This window comes from Glandiceps talaboti, chromosome 16, assembly GCF_964340395.1.
Source record: "Glandiceps talaboti chromosome 16, keGlaTala1.1, whole genome shotgun sequence".
Lineage (NCBI taxonomy): Eukaryota > Metazoa > Hemichordata > Enteropneusta > Spengelidae > Glandiceps > Glandiceps talaboti.
In genome coordinates, this window is record NC_135564.1 from 6503006 (window position 1) to 6528913 (window position 25908).

Genomic DNA, 25908 nt, shown 5'->3' on the forward strand with positions numbered 1-25908 from the left:
TTTGGTTTACAAAACTGGATGTAAGTAATCAATCAGTTTCCATGCAAAGTATTTCGAGTTCAACATTTTCTTCATATTTGACTTGAATTTGTCAATCGGTAAACTCCTTTACAAAAGTTTTACCATGGGAAAACTTTTCTTCTGATGTCTTTTATAAAAACCAAACAATATCATTGAAAAGTGTTTCCACCATATTTTCATTATGCTGCTACATTGTACATCATGAATGACCTTACAAATACTAACCCTTCAGATTGTAAATATGTGCCTACTACACTCCACATCAATTATATATCTCACAATTCTCGGTACCTGAAATATTACTCCCTCAGTACTTGAAATTAACTTTTTTAGTTGGTTAAGTCACTTTGACCATCACTTATTAAAAATGGTAGTCAACACGGAAGATTTGGTAGTCATTATTTTTTTCAGCTTTCAATAATTTATGTTTAAACAAAACATTTAATTAATAACCGTTCTGATAACACCTGAGTTTTCTTCATGAAATTAGTGACATTCATATTATGCCGCAACACTTGACCTCCAATACCAGGTAAATATCATATAAATGATTTGTGTGTACCAAGCTCTATTACACTAGTGATTAGTGGTGCATGGAGGGAGAATGATTTTATTGTTATTTTCCTACAGCCAGTCACAGTTCGAAACGTGCACCTTTTATGTCTAAATTATTTACAAGATCATGATGGGTAGCCACACAACAAATCTACTTGTGAAATAGTAGCTTATTTGGCAGGCAGTGAAATCTTAGACATACTGTAATCAGAACAATGACTTCCTAGGTTTACAGATAGTAGTAAACAGATAAGACATGGCAGGACATGCCATGGCGCATACCATTTCTCTCTAGGGTTGGGTCATTGCATGTTAATTTTCAATAATGGGGAAGATGAAATGGATGGTGACTGTGCATATTTTTGATTGTGTGACGTTTTATCTATTACAAAGTAATTAATAATAAATAGCATAAATGCACATTTGTGCGTCATTTGGTCAATTTCATTTCATGAAAGGCGCTCTACTACAAATCATGTAAATCACCTTTATGAATAATCACAATAATACAATCAATGCTGACTGAGTGATTGACTGTAAGATACGTTGTGTCGTTCTGCCCTCACCAGCCATGGGAGGAGTTAGCCAATGTGTGAGGGCACCCCATCACAGACAGAACGAGTGATAGCAAATAACACGTTTTATTTGATATATTTGAATTATTATACAATGAAATTACTGTTATTCTTGTATACCTAATTGTTGGGTATCTAGAAAACACATCTCTATTAGTAATGGTATGAGCCACATGTGAGTTGAGTGTTATCTCCTTTGGTCAGGAATCTGCAGTAAGTCTAACATTTCACATTGCTGTTCAGTGAAATAAACTACAAAATGGAAAGTGACTAGCAATTAAAAACAACAAGGGTGCCCTTTTCGAACTGCGACTGGTTGTAAGTTTTATATCATTATATTATATCATTAACAGTTAGACATGCCGGGAAAAAGACAATGAAACAGTCGTGAAATCAAATAAAGTGTTGCTTTTTGACTAGACGATAGGGCACTTGTAATATCACATATAAGCTATTTTGTTTATTCTACCAGGACACTATTACTCACTACAAAGCTACACTGTCAGCTTGTCCGCAGGTCTTCGATGCATATGATGGGTTGGTGTCTCCAGGAGTTTCGTGGTAGTCAAGGGTGACAACCAGTATTCGAACTTGGTAGTCATTTTGGAAAAACTGGTAGTCAATTGACACTAATCTGAGACTACTGCTAATTTCAAGCCCTGCTCCCTACGCACATCATAAAAATAATGAACATTTAATTACTTAGTCGTCACATAACTTCCGCTTCAAATGCATTACTACAGGTGTGCATGAAAATAAGTAGATCTTCTTGTTCTCTTGGTATTGCAGGTACCAAGAATTACTGTCCAATGATTTCATACACTCCAGCATTTGGTTGTTTGTACAAGGTCACCCATATTTCCTCTTACTTGCATCTCAATGCCATATTGTCTTGTTTGTTTGTTTGCACCATGTCATATATGTTTCCTCTTGCTTCTCTCTGCCATACTTGTGGAAACTGTCTTGTTAGTTTGTTTTTATATAAGGTCACACCTTTTCCCAGTTACTTGCTCCTCATTTCTTGCATTAGGTCAAAAATTTCTCCCATTTGCTAATCAAAACTATACTTTGTTTGGTCTGACACAATTTTCCATGTTTGTTTGTTTGTGAAGAGATCACAAATATTTCCAATTGACAAACTGGTATGTTTGTTTGTGTAGGTCACAGTTTCCTCATACTACTTCATGTCAAGGGTTAAAATCTGTGACCTCGAAATTCACAATTCAATACATTGTGACATAATTCCACGAAAACTAAATTTCTATATTGTCCTCTGGAAAAGTTTGATGTGTTCTGCCTGCTGACATATGTATTTATAGATATCCACAAGTACTCCGGTTAACGCCTGGTCTATAATGTACTGGGGCATCCAACCCTGTGTCAAGAAAAGTCATCAAATATTATCAACTACATATTTTGGTGCAGTACGATGCTTTAATTTAATTGCACAGATGAGTCTTCATCATGACAACAACACATTTTATATACATTTTAACATTTTCATCTGAAGGGGAATATCAGTAAATAAACTTTAAGACATTTTCATAAACTTTGGGTTCTGGAGAGTCTTTCATAAGTTTACATCACTAACATTATGTGTGATTGCCAAGAAACATACATTTGAAACTTGTTCCTAATTCACATGCGTTGTCTCATTATAGGAGTCATATGACATGCATATGTAACAGCAGACCATGCATATAGTTTTATTTGAAGGTAACAAGCACTCTGAAGAAACTAGGGCTAAAATCACATGGCAGAAACAAAATGTGGCGAATTTCAATAAGTTCATGAAATTAATTGGTCTGAAACAATAAGTAACAGAATTTGTTTAACTGGGTTAGCATGATGTCACGTTTAATTACCATGAAACTAGTGGAAATACTGATTTTTATCAAAGGAAGCTACAGGACGCAAATATCATGGTGGCCCTCTCTTCTGCTGTTGAAGCACCCCTAGTGGTCACACTATGCAATCTTTTGTTTCTCTGATTGCAGCCATATATACCATGGAATACATGTAACGGTATGTAATCTCTACAAAGACCTACCTGAAATTTCAGATCTGTATTAAGAATCCATGTTATTTTACACTTAGCTGGTCTCCCTGGTAACACACGTATCACCCATCCTCCAGGACCATTTTCTCCTCTGTAAATATCACACATATATCAAATAATATCAAAGGTCATAATAATTTTGAAACATTATGAATATTGTGACACTGAAATGAGTGATTTTTGCTAGACCTCTTGTACAACCAGTTACACTCAAGTAAAGCAATTCCAATGTGTGCCACACTTTGTTATTTGGGTGTAACAACAATCACATATTAAAATACAAAAAGTTACATTAAAGTTGTACTAGTGGGGTATTATCATTTTTTCAATTTAGACAACCAACAATGTATTTACTAAAGATACCAATAACTAGACATTTGGAAATGCAAATTAGAGGACTGTTTTACTTATGAGTAGTATAGCAATAAGTTGGAACCGTGATTTCCCTGGGGTGCTGATTTTAGGTGTGGACTCAAAACTCAATTTGGTTGGATATATTGCACAATAGTAATGTGCACTGATACACAGCCCACAGGTGATTCCATACTGTTGTACATGAATGTGGCACAGTGCATTCAGTTTTAATACTTGAATGTTACTGGTTGTAAATGAATGTGGCACACAGTGCATTCAGTTTTAATACTTGAATGTTACTGGTTGTATATAGTAATGTGCACTGATACACAGCCCACAGGTGATTCATTACTGTTCAGGATGTACAATATTACGAGTTAATAATCATTATCTCTAACAAAACAGTTTTAAAATATGTTCTAGTTACAGCTAGTGTAGCTTTAAATTTGAAATAATAAAGATATATTTACCTGACACATTTTTTAGTTGGTGGCATTTCATCATATGTGACTGCCTGCCCACTTGATATATACATTCCATCGATTAACTGCCAATGACGTACTGTGACAAAGTCCCTAAGAATGTAAATGGACTTTGATCAGTTTCTATCAAATCAACAAGTACTGTAAACATAGATATTTTCACCACTAGAAAATTTTACCATTTTTGCAGTCTTAAAAGCTTGTTTTCAAAGACTAAGTTTTTACTAATTACCAGACTGGTACATTGTATTCATGTCCAAGAAGACATTTTAGTCACTACATATTTTGTGGTTTTGTTTTCCGGTGAAATAAGCGAAAATAAGTCTTTAGTGAAAATTTCCCGGTTTAGTTTATGATATATTAATTATACTGAAACTATAAAATATAATTACTTCCCCTTATTCATTGCAATGAAAGACACCAACCTCCTTATAAACTACCTAAAAATATTTAAATGACCAATTGATTAGCCAACCAACCAACTGACCAACTAACAAACCAACCAACCACCACACAACCATCCAATTGATCGATCAATCAATCAATCAATCAATCAATCAATCAACCAACCAACACATACAACCAACCAACAACACATTCTGCCAACTGACTGACGACCAACCTTCAACCCCCCAACCAACATTCATTCAATCAACCAACCAACACATTCCACCAACCCACTCACCCCACCCACCCACCCAACCCACCAAACCACCCACCCACCCACCCACCAACCAATGACATAGATTACCTGCTAGCTACAATTCCTCCACCTGATTCAGCAGCCCTGTTGTAAGCTATATCTGTATGGTCATCAACTGTGTGTATAATTTTAGCTTCAGCAATGGTTGGATTCCATTTTGGTGAGTCCGGTAATTTATAAAATAATTCTTCAAACAACAACTGAGCATCAATATCCACATTGCCCTGGAAGACGAAAGAAAATATATGGATGTGTAGAATAGCTACAAAAACATTGCCCAAATGTCAAATTTAGTTAAATTAATTTCTAGACTGTAAGATACTTTGTGTTGTTTAGCCCTATCAGGCTTTTAAACCACGCCTGTACTCCCGAATCAAAGTCAGGAGTTTATGAAAGGGAAAACTTTTTATCACACCAAAATTACATTGACGCTTTCACTTTCAGGCACTGACATAAACAAAGATATAGAAATGAGTGGGACTTTTAAGGAAATGTATAGGATAGTGGTGTAAAACTTATTCACTGTTTTGAGAAACAATCATTTGAACTCATGTTAACCTTGACCTTGACCTTTGTACATCTTATAACAGTGTTACTAAAGTAGGGACAGAGTTTCTGAAACTATTACAATTCACACAAACCTCCATTTTGTAAATGCGTCCTAGATCATGAAAATCTTTGACATATACAGTAACACCAGTACTATTCTGTTTTTCTAATTTCCAACCATCATCTGCTTTCACCATCTGCAGCATTTTCTCCATGGCATCTCTACCTTTCATATAATATTCCTTGTCCTGTTAAATAACAATCGTATTTTAAATAATAGTACACATTTATACAGCACCTTTCATGACGCAAGTCGTAATCATAGCACTGTAAATTATACCTATAAGTAATGCCAGACTCAAGTGTAGTGGTCAGACCCCCTAGCCCAAGTAATTTCAGTCTCTGTGTAGTGGTCAGACCCCCTAGGCCAAGTAATTTCAGTCTCAATGTGTAGTGGTCAGACCCCCTAGGCCAAGTAATTTCAGTCTCAATGCATAGTGGTAAGACCCTCTAGGCCAAGTAATTTCAGTCTCAATATGTGATGGTATGAATCCCTAAGCCAGGCAATAGCTGTCCTGACGTTTTGTGGTAAGACCCCCTAGGCAAAATACATTTAGTATCAATGAGTAGCAATAGGACCCCCTAGACCCAGTAGCCTCAATGCATAGTGGTAGTGTAAAGACTTGCATGGCACATAAAGGGTTAAAATATCTTAAATATCTTATCTACTGATCTTATCAGTACAATATACCAGTATAACACAGGCAACTAACCTTAGGTGATAATAAATTAATGTTTGTAGAGCTTGCACTCTGACTAGCTGGAAGTGATTGGAAAGTTCTTCTTCCCCGACCCATTTCTTCATCACTAGCATATTCAGTTTCACTTTCACTGCCTACAATGGAAGGACACATGTTTACAGTGAAATCTAAAGTTTTAGTAGTACTAGTAGAACAACAAAACAACACTGGATTACTTTATCATAAGATATTAAATGCCATGCTAGCTCTTACACCTTTCTTTCCTAAAAACGAACCATTACAAGAAGTCAATTAGAACACACATACACATACCTAATCATTAGAATTGATGACAGAAACGAGTTTGTTAAAACTAACATAGACAACTTTATAAGATTTAATCTTTTGATTATACTAATATATGAAGTATTGTTTGTTTGTTTTTGGTTTCTTCCCTAATTTTTTGTTTCTGTAACTGATTTACTAGTCATACTTTCTCTACCTTTTAGTGATGCATGTACTACCAAACCAGAGTGACAATAGAATTTCAAGTAGGCCACATGATGTTTTTTTTACATCTATCACAACATTTTTGGCATGAATCAGCCAAACAAAATACAGGCCGAGATAATGCGCACACACACACACACACACACACGAAATGTTATATTTCACTGTGATTACAAACTTAGAATCTTCCTTGTTTCATCCGACAGTGATGTTTATTTGTGTTCACAGTCAGATAAAATGTATCATTTCATGTGTGTGCATACTATCAGTGTCTGTATTTTGTTTTATGTAATTCGTAACAAAAAACATTGCACCACCTACTTGAAATTCAAGTCACTTTGGTTTGGTAGTATCTCATGAATCTATTTGATAAAACTTTCTTTGATGTGATTGGTTCAAACTTATGACTGCCAGATGTGCTGTATGAATGTAATGAATTGGATAAAGCTTACCTTCAGGTGTACTGACAGGTGAATAGAACTCAGAACCTTGTGCTGAGTGATAGGAATCAAATCTCCTGTCCCGTGATCTATCATCGTAAAGTAACGGCTGTCTTTCCCCACTCCTAGAAAATCCTTGCCTCTCATACACTTGAAAATAATACAATTAAAATATGAGTAATGTAGATATGAAAATTGCTGAAGTTGGAAATTTCACAGTCAGGTAATTGTGTGTATCACATAATATGCAAATTAATCTCGTTAATATGCACATATATCCAAGCTCAGTCAAGAGACTAAACTATCATAATATGCAAATTAATCTAGTTAATATGCACATATATCCAAGCTCAGTCAAGAGACTACTTAACTGAATTGTATTTCTGCACTATCTTGCAGAACAAGTACAAATGAAATAGTGATAACATAAATAAGGGATAATATAATATGCAAATTAATGTAATCAATATGAACATGCATATTTATGCTGGGTGAAGAAATAACTTAACGTGTTTGTAATTTCTAGCCTATACTGGCCGAAAGAGTGACAAGAAGTCTCTTAATATGCAAATTAACCCAATAAATATGCACATATAGCCATGCTGAGTCAAGAGAACTTAACTGACTAGTATATCTATACTGTATACTGTATAAAGTACATTTTAGTTGAAGGTTGAAGGCTGTTTGAACATGATGTATTATAAATATGTAATAATGATATCAATAATTGTACATACTTATAGCAAACTTCTTTTCCTGTGGTAAAACTTTCCAATCCAGTAGCCATGTCTCAACCCATGCCATTGCAAAGGACAAAAGAAATATAACATAATGCAATGACTGTGAACTCCCACTGGTTCTGAAACATTCAGCTGGTACAGCAGTTGTAGACTTCTGTGTTACAGATAAAAACATACAAATTAATATTTAGAAAATATAAGTACAGTGAAAATTGTACACGTCTGAAAAACGTACTTTATGTTTGACAAAAAGTGAGATCTGTGGCAATAGACACCAAGGATTAAGGCCATTGTCTGACATTAACATTGTGAGTGAAGAACAGTTGTCTGTGGTTACAGGCATGAGATAGGAGTGTACATACTAAATCCAAGTCAATGCCTGTGACAAATTAACCTTTGTGCCATGTTTGAATGCTTACTTGCTGTGATTACAGGCATGGTATAGACAGGTAGATACTAAATCCAAGTCAATGCCTGTGACAAGTTAACCTTTGTGCCATGTTTGAATGCTTACTTGCTGTGGTTACAGGCATGGTATAGACAGTTAGATACTAAATCCAAGACAATGTCTGTGTCAAATTAACCTTTGTGCCATGTTTGAATGCTTACTTGCTGTGATACAGGCATGGTATAGACAGGTAGATAGTAAATCCAAGACAATGTCTGTGTCAAATTAACCTTTGTTCCATGTTTGAATGCTTACTTGCTGTGATTACAGGCATGGTATAGACAGTTAGATACTAAATCCAAGACAATGTCTGTGACAAATTAACCTTTGTGCCATGTTTGAATGCTTACTTGCTGTGATTACAGGCATGGTATAGACAGGTAGATAGTAAATCCAAGACAATGTCTGTGTCAAATTAACCTTTGTTCCATGTTTGAATGCTTACTTGCTGTGATTACAGGCATGGTATAGACAGGTAGATAGTAAATCCAAGACAATGTCTGTGACAAATTAACCTTTGTGCCATGTTTGAATGCTTACTTGCTGTGATTACAGGCATGGTATAGACAGGTAGATAGTAAATCCAAGACAATGTCTGTGTCAAATTAACCTTTGTTCCATGTTTGAATGCTTACTTGCTGTGATTACAGGCATGGTATATACAGGTAGATACTAAATTCAAGACAATAGACAGCTTATCTGCATGCCATTGTATGACTATTAGATTTCATCTGTAAAGACCATGCGCTATTTGACAAAATACTCTTGTTGACAAAATATAAAATACATACCCAATCAAACAGGATGACTTTTGCTATGAGAAAACAACATGTAGCTAATGTTGTAAACTGGAAAAGAAGGACAAAGTATATCTCAGTATTAACATAATTATGAAAATTTCTACACACATCAAAGTAAAAACTGTTTTGGAAAAGAATCCCAACTTTTGACAAACATATATATACAAGTACCTAATTAGCATATCTCTGACAAGACTGACAAAATCTTCACAGCAATTTTGGATTGCTTTCCGAAAATACTCACATTCAAGCATGCATGTCGCATACACACACACACACACACACACACATGCACACAGACAGACATACAGAGACAGAGACAGACACACAGACGGAGAGACAGACAGACACACAGACAGATGACAGACAGACATACAGACAGATGACAGACAGACACACAGGCTGACCCATTGCTACTCTGTGATAGCACTAAATTCTATAATATAATCTCCAAACATGATAACAAAGTTGAGAGCCAACTTACTGCAACCATTAACCAGTGTTTACTTTTACAGACTGCGTATGCCAGGAGTAGAAGTACAGCGCGTAAGGCTGAAAGTAACACTATATCAAACAACGAAGTTTTGAAATTGTATAACTGGATTTGACAATGAAACTCTGTCTTCAAGCCACGTGACACCTAGGAAGAAACACAATATGGGCAATTCACATCATGATAAATCAATAAATAAAATATGTTGAACCATGCTTAAGCCAAGTTATTGCCTTTGAACAGAAAGTATGTCTAAATTACTCGAAATATGAGTCACAACATACCATTTTTTCCCATTGTTCTTTTCTTCAAAAATTATACTTGAGGAGGTACAATGTATAATTATATTATTCTCCAATATTTGTCTTCTTTCAGCCAGAAAATACAAATCACCGAAAGGTTTTGTCACTACTCAACTCGTAGTGACAAGGCCCCTTAGGTCACTTGTATTTTGCTTGGTTGAATGGAAATTTTGGTTAATAATATCTAAATGTATGTGATGTTGATTTTGTATGAGTCTCATTTTATTCTTGTATATCACGCATATATAACAATGTCTTGTATATCATAGTATTCTTGTATAATTATTATTATTATAATAAGCTGTATTAGTCCACATACATTTGTGAATGGTGTTGAAGCAGGAGGAAATCGAAATACCCTGGGAAAACCTGCATTGCTCTGTTGCGTCAAACTGAGCATCCCCCTTCATACATACAGATTTGGTTAAGTTTTAATCAAACCCAGTCAGTGCTGAGTGGGTTCAAACCCAGACTGTAGTGGTAAGAGGTGTATGAGTTAACCCCTTGGCCACAGACAGCTCCTCTGAGTAGTAGCCATTTTTTCTATCATAGAAGGGCAGAAGCATTATTCTACTTAGTCTGTAAGATATAGACATTCATGCCACACTATCAACCAGCACCATTTTCATCATGGTTAAGAAGCCTGTTAGGACTGAACAACATGACGTATCTTACAGTCTAGTTTGTACTGTACTGTTGAAGAATAGCAATGCTTTATCACTTTTCAAAGTGATTGAGAAAAAGATCCTGCTGTGTGTGTGGTGTCTCTGTTATTGTTAGTTTAGAGTTGAATTGTGTCTATTTTGTGTTAAAAGTATTATGTTCCACATTGGTGAAACACCAAGGCAACTTCGTTTCTCCTGTATTTGAATGAGGTCAGAAAATGAAAAAAAGGAAAAACATTTGAAATGCTTACACTTGCTTGTAGAATCCAGAGCAAGAAGATAAACAAGAAATCAAATAAAGTGACGAGACAGAACATCCGTCGTACAGATGAAAACTTCATTTCTCTTTCATTGGCCATGATTTGACTTTGAGTGACTGACTGTGATTGTGAATGTCCTGATTCTAGATCTCTTGGTGGATACGGAGTAGTTGGGAGAGCACCGTACAGAATATTAGCTGCATGTTTGGCTGATTCTTCACGAGACGTACTATGCATGTCTTCTCCCTGTAAAACATATCATTATTTTGGCATAACATTACTTACAATATTACAAGTGTTGTGCTAAATTTAGACATATTCATAAATTTCCAAAAAAAAATTGTGTTTCAGATGAAAAGCTTGGTCTGTAATTATATCAATATTTTTGAAGCAAAACGTGAATTTTTGTTGATTTTTACTGGCATGTAATAACATGATTCTCCCAATATTTAGCAAATATTTAAATTTTTGTCACCCAAGTCCAGTCAAACATCGTCCAAAAATTCCATTCGCAGTTGTAAACTTGTGGAAAGGTAGCAGAAAACACCCAAAACTCAAATACAAATAATAAAATTACAGTAAATACATAATTAATTTGTTAATTAATTAATTAATAAATATGTAGAAATGGCAACATACACAAACTGTTAGTTGCATAACATCAGGGATTCTGCCAAGATCTCACAGAAATATTATTAACAACAATATATATCTTTATTACTCAAAAATATGTTTGTCATGGCGACCAGGAGCAAAAGTGATCATGTTTATATCAACTTTCCAATACCATTAAACTATAGTAAGTTGTGCTAGAGTAACCCATTTGACTATAAGGCCAAATAAAAAATGTTGGTTTGTTCCGGTTACCCGACCCCACCTAGTTTTTCACGCTAACCCTAAACTTTTTTTTACATATTCGAGAAAAAAATAAAATAAAATCACGAAAATCGTGAAGTCTGCAGAAAATAGTGGATGCGGAAACTGACATCAACGTAACAAGACAATATAAAATATTCTTCCAATCTGTAATGGCTGTACATCTGATGAGAAGAAACCAATAACACAAAGACAATATGGAAAACAACGGAAAACCTAACTATCTGAGCTAGACAATCGCATATGAAAAAAAATGTAAAAAATAAAATAAAAACTCTACCTACCCTACCTATTCTAAAATTGAATGTAATCAGAACCACACAATTTTTTTTTACACCCAAGTATAGGGTGGAAATGATTGCAGTGATTGTAAATGAATTAAATCGGTCATTCCATAATATGTTATGGTTCAGATCTCAAGGTCACTGGTAACAACTAAAACATGTTTCAGTAAAAATAACATATAATTATTCTGATTAACTAAAAATAACACAGAAAAATGTTGACATCTGGTCCATGATCATCACCCCACATACATAGTGATTATTCAACCAAAAACTACATGTACACACACTGGTAACATATGGGTTACAAAGATAACAATTTTTTGTCCCATATGTTTATTTTTTTAGAATTTTTTTAGAATTTTTTTTAATGACTATAAATCACAATATTTTCCACACACACACACACACACACACACACACACACACACACACACACACACACACACACACACACACACAGACCACACAGACACAGACACACTGTTTAATTGTATGTACAATCCAAGTTATTGTCTTTGAACAGAAAATATGGATTGGTTGTTCTACCATATTGTATGTACAGCTCCACACATACATTACATATACCAGTACCCAGATGTGATTCACTACTACTATGCAGGGTGTATGATACTACTGTAAATCATTATATCTAACAAATCAGATGCAAAAGATGGTGCAGTTGCACAGAGTGCAGCTTTAACCCTTAAGATGCCATAGATTTTTCATACAAAAGACTCCCTATGCCAAGAACTTTTCATGCATGACTCCCTAGGCCAAGGACTTTTTCCACAACAGTGGAGGATCTTACCTACTCTACAATTATCAACTTTTAAATTGAAAGGAATAATAAAACATACAATTCATCCTATTTTTTCATTATCCACACAATACATATATATTGTCAAATGAATCATTTACCCAGCTTATGCAAATGAGTAAAATTGTCTGCAAATGCAGCAGCATGGGAACCCAGTAGGGAGTATCTGCATACATGCAGAACATGGTATTATAAGGTGTTATAATATTAATTACATTCATTCTTTTGAAATATATAATGTAACAACAGCAACAATAATTATACAGTCAGTATTCATATTATGCACACAACACAACTTTTGCATGCATTGTATATTATTATTATTATTATTATTATAAGTTACATGTATTTTGAACCTATGTCAGTTATCACTGGTTTTCACTTTCACTTTCAAAATATCTGATATAATTCTTTCCAATTCTTGATAACAGTTGAGAATGAATTATTCCTGTCTAGATATTATTGCTATTACTTTCTCTCAATTCTAGTACATAGTTATATTAGCCAAAAAATAAAATAAAAATGTTTGTTTCTGATAACATGACTTCAGAAAATAGGGTAGGTACATGTACATATAGGTTGGCATTTTATTTTATTTTACATCAATTACTTTGATCCAAAGACAAGATACTCATTGGTCACAATATGTCTGTAACAGTTGATGAGAGGTGTAGAAAGACAATTATGTGATTCAGAAGTAGACAAACACAAAATCCAGACAAGATTAATTCTTTCTGGAATGTGATTTAAACAACTTTTTGCATGTAAAAAATGTTTAGGGTTGGCAGCTTAAACTAGAGTCGGTCAGGTTATTGGAAACACACTATTTCATTTGACATTATCAGTACCTTCCTTATAGGCACTAATGTATCAGATATGATTGTTGTAGGTATGTGTATGTGTATGACATGGTAGGCTAGAGAGTTATCTGTGGTTTTGATTCTAAGTCTACACGGAAGGAGAATACTTGTAGACTAATCACATGGCTATTACATGTATAGCCAATGTCAGATTGGATTAAAATTGGGGTAAGTAAAGTCCTGCAGACCTATTGAAAGTATAGGTCTTAAACAAAAGAATGATCTTATCTTAGTTCCCTATAACTCAGTTGATAAGTACATGATGTATACACTAATTCAGGTTTTAAAGACCACACCTATCCTAGGTTCTTGCATTGGTGTCAGCGGAGCTATATATGGATTACAGAGATTCAATCTTTTGCTCTTGATATGTAGTATTTTTGCTAAAGTTGGAAACCCTGGTAACAGAAAGAGGGACAAGTTGCATAGGTACCCATACAATCTATCATAATTTGGTTTGGTATGTTTTCAGTTTAGGAATATAGGACTACTGGTCACCATCCTTTGGCTACCACTTTCTGAAATTGGTAGTCCACTAGGACTTCCAAAGAAAAAAGCTAATTTCAAGCCCTGATTATGCAATAATTAATTAAATATGACATAATAAATCAATATTTCAATTTTATATATTGATACTGTAGGTCACAAAAGTGTCATTCTGATGCTCAAGCATTTTATACTACGGAATTCTTGAACATGTTGACAAATATGTGCAATTTTGTTTTTCTTTCTAATTATTATCTGCATCTAAAAAGGACAAGCATGGAAGTATATACTTCCACGGGACAAGTAACTTTGAACTTTACAGATAACTTGGTGACAACAGAAATAACAATACCATTATACTTTGTGACTGGTTTCGGTAATACAGAAACTAAAAAGATTGTGGTACGCGTGACTGTGAGTCATCGATGAATACTTCTATTGAAATGAGGACCCCTAGGATCAAGCCTTGCTACTTCAATACACATCATGACCCGGGTGAACTTAAGACACTATTTTTATCGAAATATCAAATACTTACAGAACAATCTGGTACCATGTCTACATTGTGTGTTGATTTGAATCTTAGAATGGGTAATATACATGTACTATCACCATACTGTTGACATGTGTATATTTTTGCTATGGTCCTGATGTCAATAGTAATTTTTTAGGTGCACCCAAAAAATTATGTCGTTGAAATTATTCATGTAATTTGCCTAGTTGCTATGCTACAGAACTTAGAATTAGAATTGCAAATCGGATTATTTCATGTTTCAGTCAACAGAGTAACATATTACACGAGAAAAAGTTCTGAATTAACAATGGTGGTTCAGTTCTGCACGGTGGTTATTGAAAGTTTACTGACTTTTTTGATAATAGTGTGGTTCAGAACTGCATCCACGAGTGATAAATCAAAAGTTGAACAAGATCACATTGAAAATAATTGGCACAGATTTGCCTTGTCTTGAAAAACTGTACAACGAACAAATTGTTCATAGAACCTCTTTTAATGCAAGTGACAGTGTGTACACCCTGCAAATGACCTTTTTCAGTTGCTCCCTTCTGGTCACCGCTACGGATCTTTAAAAGTCAAGTCTGCACGTTTTAGCAACTGTTTCCAACTGTAGTCCAAAGAAATGGTGAATTTGTTAGCCTAAATACTCAGATTTTTAACATTTGCAGCTGGTAGTGTATATTTTCTAAAGTTAAAAAAAGTACAAATGTGGGAAAGACATTCAATTTAGGTATCAAAATATAAAATATGTTACATTTCACAAAATATTGCAGCAGATATTTTAACAACAGGTATATTTTATGAATATTAAATTCTTCTACAAGATTTATGCAATTCACTTTGATTTGCCATCTTAGCACTTAGTAATGTTTTATTTGCGGTAGTGATGGTCGATAATAATTAATCCTGTACATAAAATCTAAAGAAATTTATAACTCAAATGTTAGTTGATATAAACTGAACATAACCATATTTTAACAACAGGTATATTTTATGAATATTAAATTCTTCTACAAGATTTATGCAATTCACTTTGATTTGCCATCTTAGCACTTAGTAATGTTTTATTTGCGGTAGTGATGGTCGATAATAATTAATCCTGTACATAAAATCTAAAGAAATTTATAACTCAAATGTTAGTTGATATAAACTGAACATAACCATCAACACATGGATATATACATTCATTACATATTAAACAGTACATGATATAGATTGCAATGTCCCCCTACTGAGCAAAATGCCATTTAGGGTTCTGTGGAATACGTGTACTGTATTCTGTACTACTGCTACATATATGCACACACCAAGATCACTTAGATTACCTGTCTTACAAACTTGGTGTTGACTGTTATGAAACTCAAATTCATTGACTCAACAACCTAGTGTGATTATCTAGTGGTTCACAGTAATAACTTGGTGGTTCACATTTATATACTGACATTTGAACTTTGGAGTTCATCGAGGGTGAAACTGATCAGTTTGAAGACTTTATAGTTTTGTACTGCTAGTGCTACACTTGAAATAAAGCATTGCCTTTATTTTTTTCACCCCTAAATATGATGTCTGATTTGGTTGTGATTTAATAGTTGAAAATTTGTGATATGTAATGCATTTTCAAATTAAATCTTTCCTGATCAAATATAAATGGTTGGTGTGGAACAGTCCTTGGGTATGTATGGACTACTGGACATGGTATCAAGTAGTCTAAAATAAGTTATATTGATTTTAAGATCTTTAGGTTGTAAACATAGTTTTGAACTCTGCAATCACTTGAATTTGACCATGACCTTCAACATGAATGAAAAGAATTCAAGTCTGTTTCACTACAGATGCCAATCTGAATGTATTCTTTTTCTGGCCAAGTATTAAAAACTTATTCTTTTGTCTGGTCATACATCCATGGATATTTGATCTAAACTGAGCTGAAAATACAACCTAGCCATTCAGGTATTTATAGTTGTCAGGCACGTAACAATTACATGGACTCTAGACATGCTGTATCACATGATCAAGGATTAATAGTGTTTACATTCAGACAACAAAAAACAAAGATTTCACTTCGACATTTGATGTTCATTTCTTCTTCAGGTCCCGCCAGTCTTGTAAAAAACATGACACAACCGATTTCTCTTTCAAATGACAGTCCTTATCAATAACAATAGCTATCCAAAGAAAAGCCTGCTTTACTTTAGAATGGATATGCAAACTCCACCATGCAAAATCCCAGACAAGCAAATCACCCTATTCATGCGGTGCAATTCAATGGCTGAAAGGTCATACCAGGACAAAAAACAAAAGAATTTTGGATTGACTTACTAATTGTACATATTCAATCGGGTGTCGATGAACGGGACAGGGTCGACATTTGCATGGCTGTGACATGATGATGGTGATGACAGATTCATAAATATACAGCTGATTGCAGTGTACGTTATTTTAGGGTCGCACTACGACCAAAGTACAACATTTAACTAAATACCGTAGTAATGGAATGGTTGCTACTGTACCTACAGTGACACATGACGATGTTTAGATTTTGTGACCGCTTGTGGTATCGAGGTAGATTCCAAGATAACAAATCCGAGTGCAATTTTACCTACTTGCTGGTCAACTAAAGTGACCTTACCACATATATGACGTGACTTGTCTGATGCATATTGTCATGTGATCATTCACTAGTTGACCCTGTCTCATTAATATTCATGATGTGGGGTCATCACAAGGTCACCGTAAAAGAGAGATCATTCATTTCAACACATCCTGCATGCAGTGGAACTAACAATTATGACTGTACATAGTATAATTCTGAAAAGACAAACTACAACAAGTCAAATGAAGACTGAAGGGAAATTTTGCTGACTGTTAAATTTGCATATTTTTGTAGTAGCGCCAAAACTGAGTTTAAGATAATTAAAAGTACTTTGTTCACAAATTCTATTTTTCTGTGGTTTTTATACTTACATTTCCTTTGACAGGATTCAGTTACAATGTATAATATTATAGAATCTGATGAAAATTAACACCACAAATATAAAAAAAAAAGTTTCAATTAAATATTCAATACCACTTGTAATTGAAATCGTTAATCTTTTTAATATACAACACAGCTGCCACATGCTGTCATGCATGGATCCCACACTTTATGGTGAATGAATGAATGAATGAATGAATGAATGAAATCTATATCACCAGATAACAAAAATAAGCTACATTTTCAAAGAACAGACATATGATACAAATACAAAAGAAATACATAATTGTTATCTGATGTGAACCATGGAAATAGTTCAGTGGAACTAGTCTTGTCCATGGCCCACAATCACTTTGCCAAAGAAGAAACTCAAGGCCATGACAGTGAACAATCTGAGTATCCTTTGATATCTAGACCACATGGGCAGAACAACTGCATATAAATAAGTATGATGCCATAGACTTGAAAATGAAACTAGAAAGCAAATTTTTAGCGAAATTTTTGTCATTGATATAAGAGTAACATTTAAACAATCTAGTTTGATAACATTGTAATGTCTATTACTTTATCATTAAGAGCTATACATTGCCATATTATAAGTAACCATTTATCACCTATCATACATATCTACATCAAACTTGTACAAACTATGCAAGTCTGCTCAACAATGTTCTAAAGTAGAATATCCTTCACATTCATCACAGATTGTTAATTGTTAAAGTATAGGTATCTGATCTTGTCTGCAAATCTTTCAATGTGTTTGTCTTTGCTTCTTCTTTTTTTAAAATAGAAAATACTTATACTGCATTGTATTGTACAAGGTATCATTTTTAAAAATGATCAAATAGAAATATGTGCTATCTCAACAGCGTTCAGTGTGTGGGGGTGGGGTGGGGTACCACTGGCCAGGTCTGGTAGGGGTGTGTGACCAATGCTGTCAACCCCAGATCCCATTTCATATTCATTTTGACCAAAAACCAATAGACCATTTTAGACCATTTAAATATTTAGAAGACCCCATTGTAGACCAAAAGACATAATCACCGATATGAAAATGTCAACCAGTGAATTAGCTGGAGGAAATTCCAAGGGAAATTTCTGGAAATTCTGAATAGTCGAGTATTTATTATGTGGTTCCTTCCAGGACCCCATTTTAGACCAAACAAATTCAAAAATTGTGTAAAGTAGACTCCTTATCTTTCAAAATACAGTATCCATATTAGACCAAAGGGCAAAAACCCCATCCCAAAGGACGGCACATATATGTATACTCAGTAAGCAGGAGTAAACTCCCCCCCCCTCCCCCTAGAGTTTGATTGGATTATCCTGTGATAGTCAAAACAACTGTACTAATTGAATGTTAATTTGCAATTGAAGGAAGTAAACCAATGACAACTGCCTGTCAATTTGTGATGGATTACTACTGACTGCCCTTCACCCAGCATGGGGTTTAGCCAAATTAATGGTAAAATGTTTGACTTTGACTAGACGTTGTGAGTGGAGATGATCGTAGTAATTGTAACTCTATCGTATTGAAACTACAGTATGTATATGATGTCAAGGGGTTAGCTTAGTTGTCTCTATAACTACATTTGTGAATTGCATGACCTGTCTACCCTGTCCATAGTTGACTAGGTTTGAACAACGTAACAGTAAGAATGAAGAGTGTCATACCCACCCTGCCAGACTACATCACTGGTTTCTTCTACGAGGGTTTCCTTCTGCGTACAGTGAACCCACGACTGTTGGCTCTCACTTAATCTGATTAAAATCTCATCATGGCTTAATTTTGCCTACAGCACAGATTAAATCATGTCAACAAACAATCTGATTAAAATCTGATGGGGGTCAGTATGGCACAATTTCTTTATTTACTCTATTTCCCTTATTTATTGTTGTTTGTTTTCACTTTTGTTGTTTTGGAATTGAACACCTTCTTTCCATGTCTGACGTGGAAAGAAGGTACTCACTTCCAGAAGTCACTATAATCATAGCAATAACTTGCTACGAAAATGTTAACACTTCTTTCAACAGCTTATTTCCCTCTACATTTTAGATTTTTCATTTTTTGTAATAAACCTTTGCAAGGACAGAATCTGTTGTTTATGTGTCATCTGTTATACAGATTTTGTCATCTGTTATACAGATTTAGAAATGAGAAGACTATATGTAAATATTTACAAACAATACTTGGTTGTAGAACAGTAGGTAAAAGGTGCAGGTCAAAGGTCAATAGTTGTCTGGGGCTGTAGGGTCAAAGGTCAAAGGAAAGGTGAGAAAGGAAAGGACTAAGTTAGGGAAATATTATTTTTTTGTAAAAGTAAGTGCTTCCTTTGACTTGTAAACAAATTTTTATCAAAATTTATTTGAACCTTTCAGTACAAGGTAGCAGTAATGATAAATACATACAGGGGAATTTTTATCTATAAACATCAATAGTTTGAAATTTTAAAAGAATATGAAAAAATTATGAAGGAAAATTCAGGTATTTGTCGTACTTTTATTCAAAGCAGTTTGAAAGGAAATGTTGAACCCTACAATATAGATAGTTTTTATTGTGTATAAATTGCTTGTTCATCCATTTTTTAATGAATGTATTTTACGGTGTCAGTCGTTAGTAATCAGGGATCTAACTAATTTTGGAATATATCAAAATATCTCAAAAAGTATGTCTTAACATACTCAACATGTAAATGGCTCACTACTAAAAATAGTCCGTAAAATGACAAAAAATGGCGAAAAACCTGATTTATTGTGTCTAGCTAGCCTGAAAAATCCTTTGTTGCTTCTGCTTCCAGCTATATGTACACAAATGTAGCTACAACAGGCACAGCCTTTATACTTGCTGGGTATGTCACTCTCCCAACACTAATTCCAGATACAAAGAACAGTTGCCAAGTAACAGATCCTGCAAGTAGACAGGCTTACCAGCTACAGAAGAATACAGGAATTCATCAATTATGCTCTGTATAAGATTTAGAACCAGGAAGTTCTCAGAATTAACATACAAATTCCTACTGTGTGTGGTAACTGCATGGGTAAAGGGTGTGTGTACTGACTGGTACAGTAGTCATGTTGGTTACCCATGTCATGAACTAGCAAGTAATGGCAGCTTATGACAGTTTACACACCCACAACTGTACGATCTAAATTTATGTTATTTGTAACATCAAATTAGTGAACAAAACTTTCCTGTCATGTTATCTTAAATTTCTTGCATGAATAAAATTGATGTCATCCTTAAAATTAAGTTAAATACCAACAATTCCTAACATCTGCTTCCATAAATTTATCTATTAATAAATTTACATTTGGTTTTAGATAAGTATACCCCTAACACACACCATACGTGCAAATTGTCAAGAAGCTAGCATATTAAATTCAGCATAATTCAAAGCACACAGAAGACAGGGTACAAACATTAGTTCTTAAGTTGTTGCTTGTCAAGGTCATATAGAGCTTAGCAACTAAATATTGACAAATAATGTTGTCAAGGATTATTATCAATAAATAACAAATTTGGACTATAATTTTTCACATGTCAAAAAATACTTAAGCAAGAATTTTACACACCGTACCAGGAACTTTGTACCCATTTCACACGTTCTCATTGTATGGATAGTTATTTGTTGGTAGCTAATTTATTTCAGGATTGAATATAAATTTTAAATCTAACTTTTAAGTTCTTCCAAATCATAAATTCTCAAGTCTACCTACGTGATCTTGTAGAGTGTTAAATCCATCAAGTTATTCCCTCTGTCCTTCTAACAAAGACTTGCATACCCGAACAAACTACAAATAAATCATGGAGGGTGCTTCAAGCACAACTCTGAAATTCTCTACCACAAGATATCAACCTAGCCACCCAGTTTGCGATTTTTAAAACGAAACTGAAATTATACATGTTGGAGTACAGAAGGCATCAAGTGTGGTTTTATATATTGAGGTCACCCTTTCTTAAATGTACTATAATTCTGACTCGTGAATTCTCTACCACAAGATATCAGACAGGCTACCAGTTTAGGAATGTACAAAACTAAAAGAACACATGTTCACATGGCATAGAGTAGGGTTTTAATTGTCTACAACATCCTCAGGACAACAAACACAAGTCATTTATTGAGGTCACACTCATATATTCTGTGTACTACAAATCACTGGTATTATCCACCTCAAGATATCAGACATGGCCATCAACTTGGAAACTTTTATAACAAAACTGAAATTATAGTTAGGACAGTACAATATATCTGTTCAGAAATAGACAATCATTGTCTAGGAATCGCCAAGGTAAATAGTGAAAACAACTAAAAAACCCAAAATTTTGAGTTTTCCTTTGTTTATAATCCATTGATTTCATAAAGTATATGTAAGTATGCCATGACTTTAGTAAATACAAATATTGGACAATTGAGAATCTATACCTGTTAGTTCATTTATTTCATTTGTAATGTTGTATTACATGTACTTCTATGTATGCTTCTGGTTAAAGCAGGAAGTATGACCCTAACAAAGGTCATGACCTCATGTAAGTTGAGGTCAATTTATATACAAGGACAATAAGAGTCACAGAGCACACCTCATAAATCACTGATATATTTGTGTTTCAATAATGACTCATCCTAATTGTTGGAATACCTGTTTCCTCATCATGTTTATATCCGTTCTGCCCTGTTCTGTTCTTATCATATTTGAGTACACAAACTGGATATCTACATCCAAAGTGTATTTAGTACACTCTCTCTGATCATATTGAAAATACAAATCTATCAGTGTTTTTTGCCAAGGTTGGGAATCGTGGTTACAGAAAGGGGTAAACGTAGCACTTCGAAGCAAACCACGGCCTGTTTTACGGCAACGTTCTTAACGAGCCTCCCACGTATTTCGAAATGTAGTGGTAGAAATAAGAACTCTGGTTTGCGAGAATGATGTAGCATATATGTGTAGTTTCTTATCATATACCCAGTATATCTTCCTGTACATGTAATTCAATGCATCAAACCTGTGCAATAGTTTTTCCTAGCTGGCAAACTTTGTCTAAATATGGCAAGTGGTGTGCTCATCGATATTACTTTGCTTGAGTGATTTCATTTGGTTTTGTGAATTTCTTCACTATTTGTGTACATTTTTGCAAATAAATAATATTTCACCACCAAGTTATGTGATTATGTGATTAAAATGATGTTTCCATGCCACTACATAGGGTATTGTATGATAAAGTATGGCTTACAACCCTCCTAAAGTCAGGCCCTTCCACTGTACAACCTCAGTCCACAAAATCCATATCTGGGCCATAAAGATTACTATAGAATGGTAACAAAGGTAGCTTTAACTACATCCTGCCATTAGCAAAAACACTGGTAGAGAACTCTGGTAAAATGATTCAGGTAGATTTTACCTACTTACCACCCTTAGCAAAAACAGTCTAATATGCTTTCTACGACATTGCAATTGTTGACAACAGAAAGAACATTTCTTGGCCGGAGTTTGTAAAATGTTTGTTAAAATATCTATTGACATGTTATGCTATCATAATTATGTAGAGCAATGAGGGGAAATTTTTGTATATAACACTACATTACACAGCTAGCTGTCAAGTATATATATATCCAGTAGCTTTCTTCCTTGTTTCGTTTTTGATCATGATTTGCAGGAAAGAAATCAGTGCCAATCAATTCCATATCTTCAATACTATGGTTGACAGAATTATAATGTTGTTATTGATGCACTCACCTTGGACAGTGATTATATCAACAGATGTTTATATTCAGTGTTATCTAAACATGAAGCCCTCCCCTGCTCCTGCTCCACAATAGTTTGGACACTCAACTGTATTTTGCAGTAATTCTACAGCAATGGCATTAGCAATCTGGACACTCAGTCCACAAGATACTCAGATATATAGCTGGGCATACAGAGATTCAGCTGGTAATTACATGTAACAAGACATTCAGGCACATTGAAGCAGGTTTTGTTGGTTCTGGAGTCACCACATGATTAGAAGTTTAAATTAGAACTGCAATACATCTTCTGTCTGGCAGAAACCATTTCATGTAGAGATTGTATACACTGAGTGTTCACTATGTATCGCTATGACCTCCTTTGCCAAGAAATTTTGGTAAGTTTTGGTGCCAATTCTCATTTTCCAGGATTGAATGAAAAGTAAAAGAGTCCATCTACTTCAGGTCATTTATATTTTTAAATCGAAACTCATGTGAAATAAAGCAGCCACCCCTCTACAACAATTACGGGAGTATTTTAAGAATGCTTATCAGATTATAAATATAAGATTTGCAGTCAGACAGGAGTGTGCCAAGATTCAGTGGCAACATTAGTTTCAGAACAAAGAAGTGTCTTGAGAATTACCAAATTAAGTCTCTGTGTGGGGTGTAATTTATCTGCCCATTTTACTAATTTTAGTGTCCACTTTTCTTGTGCCACTCCTGTAAGTCCCCCCTCTTCCCTTTCAATCTTCATCCCAAACTGAATAAGTCATTGACAGAGAAGAGTTCACATACAGTATTTTTAATATACCTACTTGACTTCCCAAGATATTTTACCAAAGGGTTCCACACAAAATGTTTGATACAAAGTATGGAAATCTATGCTAATTTTACTAAGTAATTTCTTTAACCAGGGGTTTCAAAATCTTAGCAATAAAAACACAATGCAGTATTATGGGAACAGATGATTGCAACGATGCTTGATCTCTGGGTTAGGATCTAGACAGTAATAAGATCAGTAATAATTATATTATTAAGTTACGCATACTGATCATGATACATGTATCATGATCTAATAATATTATTCAATTACAATAATGTTATGGTCAATATTCATTATTCCCTACTTTATCATTCCATACCGGTATACTACAATCAATCACCAATCATGATCTATATACACACAGTCTCAATATCAGTATATATGTTCTAATCTGGCTTTCCCCAGGCCCCCTTATATGGTACTGGATTCAATCAGATGACTTCTGGCAAACAATATACATGTAAATCAATTAACAAAGAATACATTCTTTTGTCATGCAAATTTCTAATGACTGACACTCTTTTTATTTGGATAGTACTATAGTTAACCATAAAAAGATACCTTTGTTGTACTAGATAAATGTAAAAGTAGTAGTACACTGTGGTGGGCATGAAAACACAATTGCTGTTACACCTGACAATCTATCAATCTAGTAGACCATGTTTTTTATCTTTCCAATCACAAACAAATTCATCTGAGCATTTCTCTATCATTTAATTCCTTCCTTCCTTCCTCCAGCCATCCATCCATTTATCAATCCATCCATCCATCCATCACCATGTATATATCTATCAATATTTTGAATAAAATTATTATTGATATCAAATAGTTTATATTACATATCATTATTATAGATCTATTAATCTACACATACAATATATATTACAATATATATATATATATATATATATATATATATATATATATATATATATATATATATATATATATATATATATATAACTTGGTGAGTGTCAATCTGCTAAGACATATATATATATATATATATATATATATACTCAGTATATGTAAATGTCTATGCTGGAGTAAACATTGCTCTCTCTCTATATATATACATTAAATATACACATACACACATGTGTATATACTATATATCAATACACATAATGTGACATATACAGTATATTAATATTTGTGTAAACTACAGTGGTGTTATATATAGTATGCATCACAGTTGCATTTCTCTAGGTCACACATGATTTCTTTTCACCGTCTACCTCTGGGAGTCGACCCGAATCTCAGTAGTATTCGTTACACACACAGGCCTTACACAATTATAGCGCGTGACTATGACACCGGGTTTTAGCCTCATTCGGTACCCTCAACCCTGCACTCAGTGAAAAAAAATTAGGAAGACAATATGTTTTTTCCTGTTGTGAATTTCAATAAATGGTTAATTTTAGTGAACCGGTGACATTAATGTCAGGCAGAAACTGAATTCAGTACTATCACACTTACCGTGACATTGACGGACATCATAGCTAGCACTCAAAGAGAAAGCGACACTTTCCAGTGGACATCAACTTCATCAATTTTTGCCCAGTGCTAGAAAAATGAATTTTGGAGACCGCACACTCTTCCGATTGCAAAGCGTTGTCAATGTTGCAAAAAATGACGAGGAAGTCGTGTTGTCTAAAGTCCGCTTTCAAACGGAGGACACGCTTGGTTGACGGAAGTTAACAGGTATAGCACTAGCGGTTATCAATTCATAAACTTTGTTTAGAGATCTACATGTGAAACAGAAGCAAAGACACCATTACCAATCACAACACACAGTGCAAAATCACCTGACATATAGGCCCTCCAGCTCAGCCAAAAATTTAAATAAAAG

The 25908-nt window shown here is 34.3% G+C and overlaps 1 protein-coding gene across 3 annotated transcripts; it reads right to left on the reverse strand.

The window, feature by feature from the left end:
- Positions 1-1062: 1062 nt before the first annotated feature.
- Positions 1063-25859, reverse strand: LOC144447490 (stAR-related lipid transfer protein 3-like). Of its 3 annotated transcripts, none has more exons than XM_078137528.1 (12): positions 25536-25859; positions 10688-10942; positions 9461-9616; positions 8968-9024; positions 7726-7882; positions 7001-7138; positions 6072-6193; positions 5391-5546; positions 4798-4973; positions 4035-4139; positions 3202-3301; positions 1063-2526 (listed from the first exon to the last, which is right to left on the reverse strand). In XM_078137528.1, the coding sequence occupies exons 1-12, from the start codon at positions 25554-25556 to the stop codon at positions 2413-2415; spliced, it is 1557 nt and encodes a 518-aa protein (XP_077993654.1). In that variant the 5' UTR covers positions 25557-25859; the 3' UTR covers positions 1063-2412. The 3 variants fall into 3 exon arrangements, with proteins under 3 accessions (XP_077993654.1, XP_077993656.1, XP_077993655.1); XM_078137530.1 differs by having other exon boundaries at positions 7013-7138; positions 7726-7886; positions 8966-9024; XM_078137529.1 differs by lacking the exon at positions 25536-25859 and adding an exon at positions 17051-17156.
- Between the last annotated feature and the right edge of the window lie 49 nt (positions 25860-25908).

Coding starts and splice junctions, on each gene's coding strand:
- LOC144447490 (XM_078137528.1), bottom strand. CDS start 25,556: ATGATGTCCGTCAATGTCACG. Junction 7,139..7,725: donor GGAAAAGAAGTTTGCTATAA/GTATGTACAATT, acceptor ATTATTTTCAAG/TGTATGAGAGGCAAGGATTT. Junction 6,194..7,000: donor ACCTGTCAGTACACCTGAAG/GTAAGCTTTATC, acceptor CTTCCATTGTAG/GCAGTGAAAGTGAAACTGAA.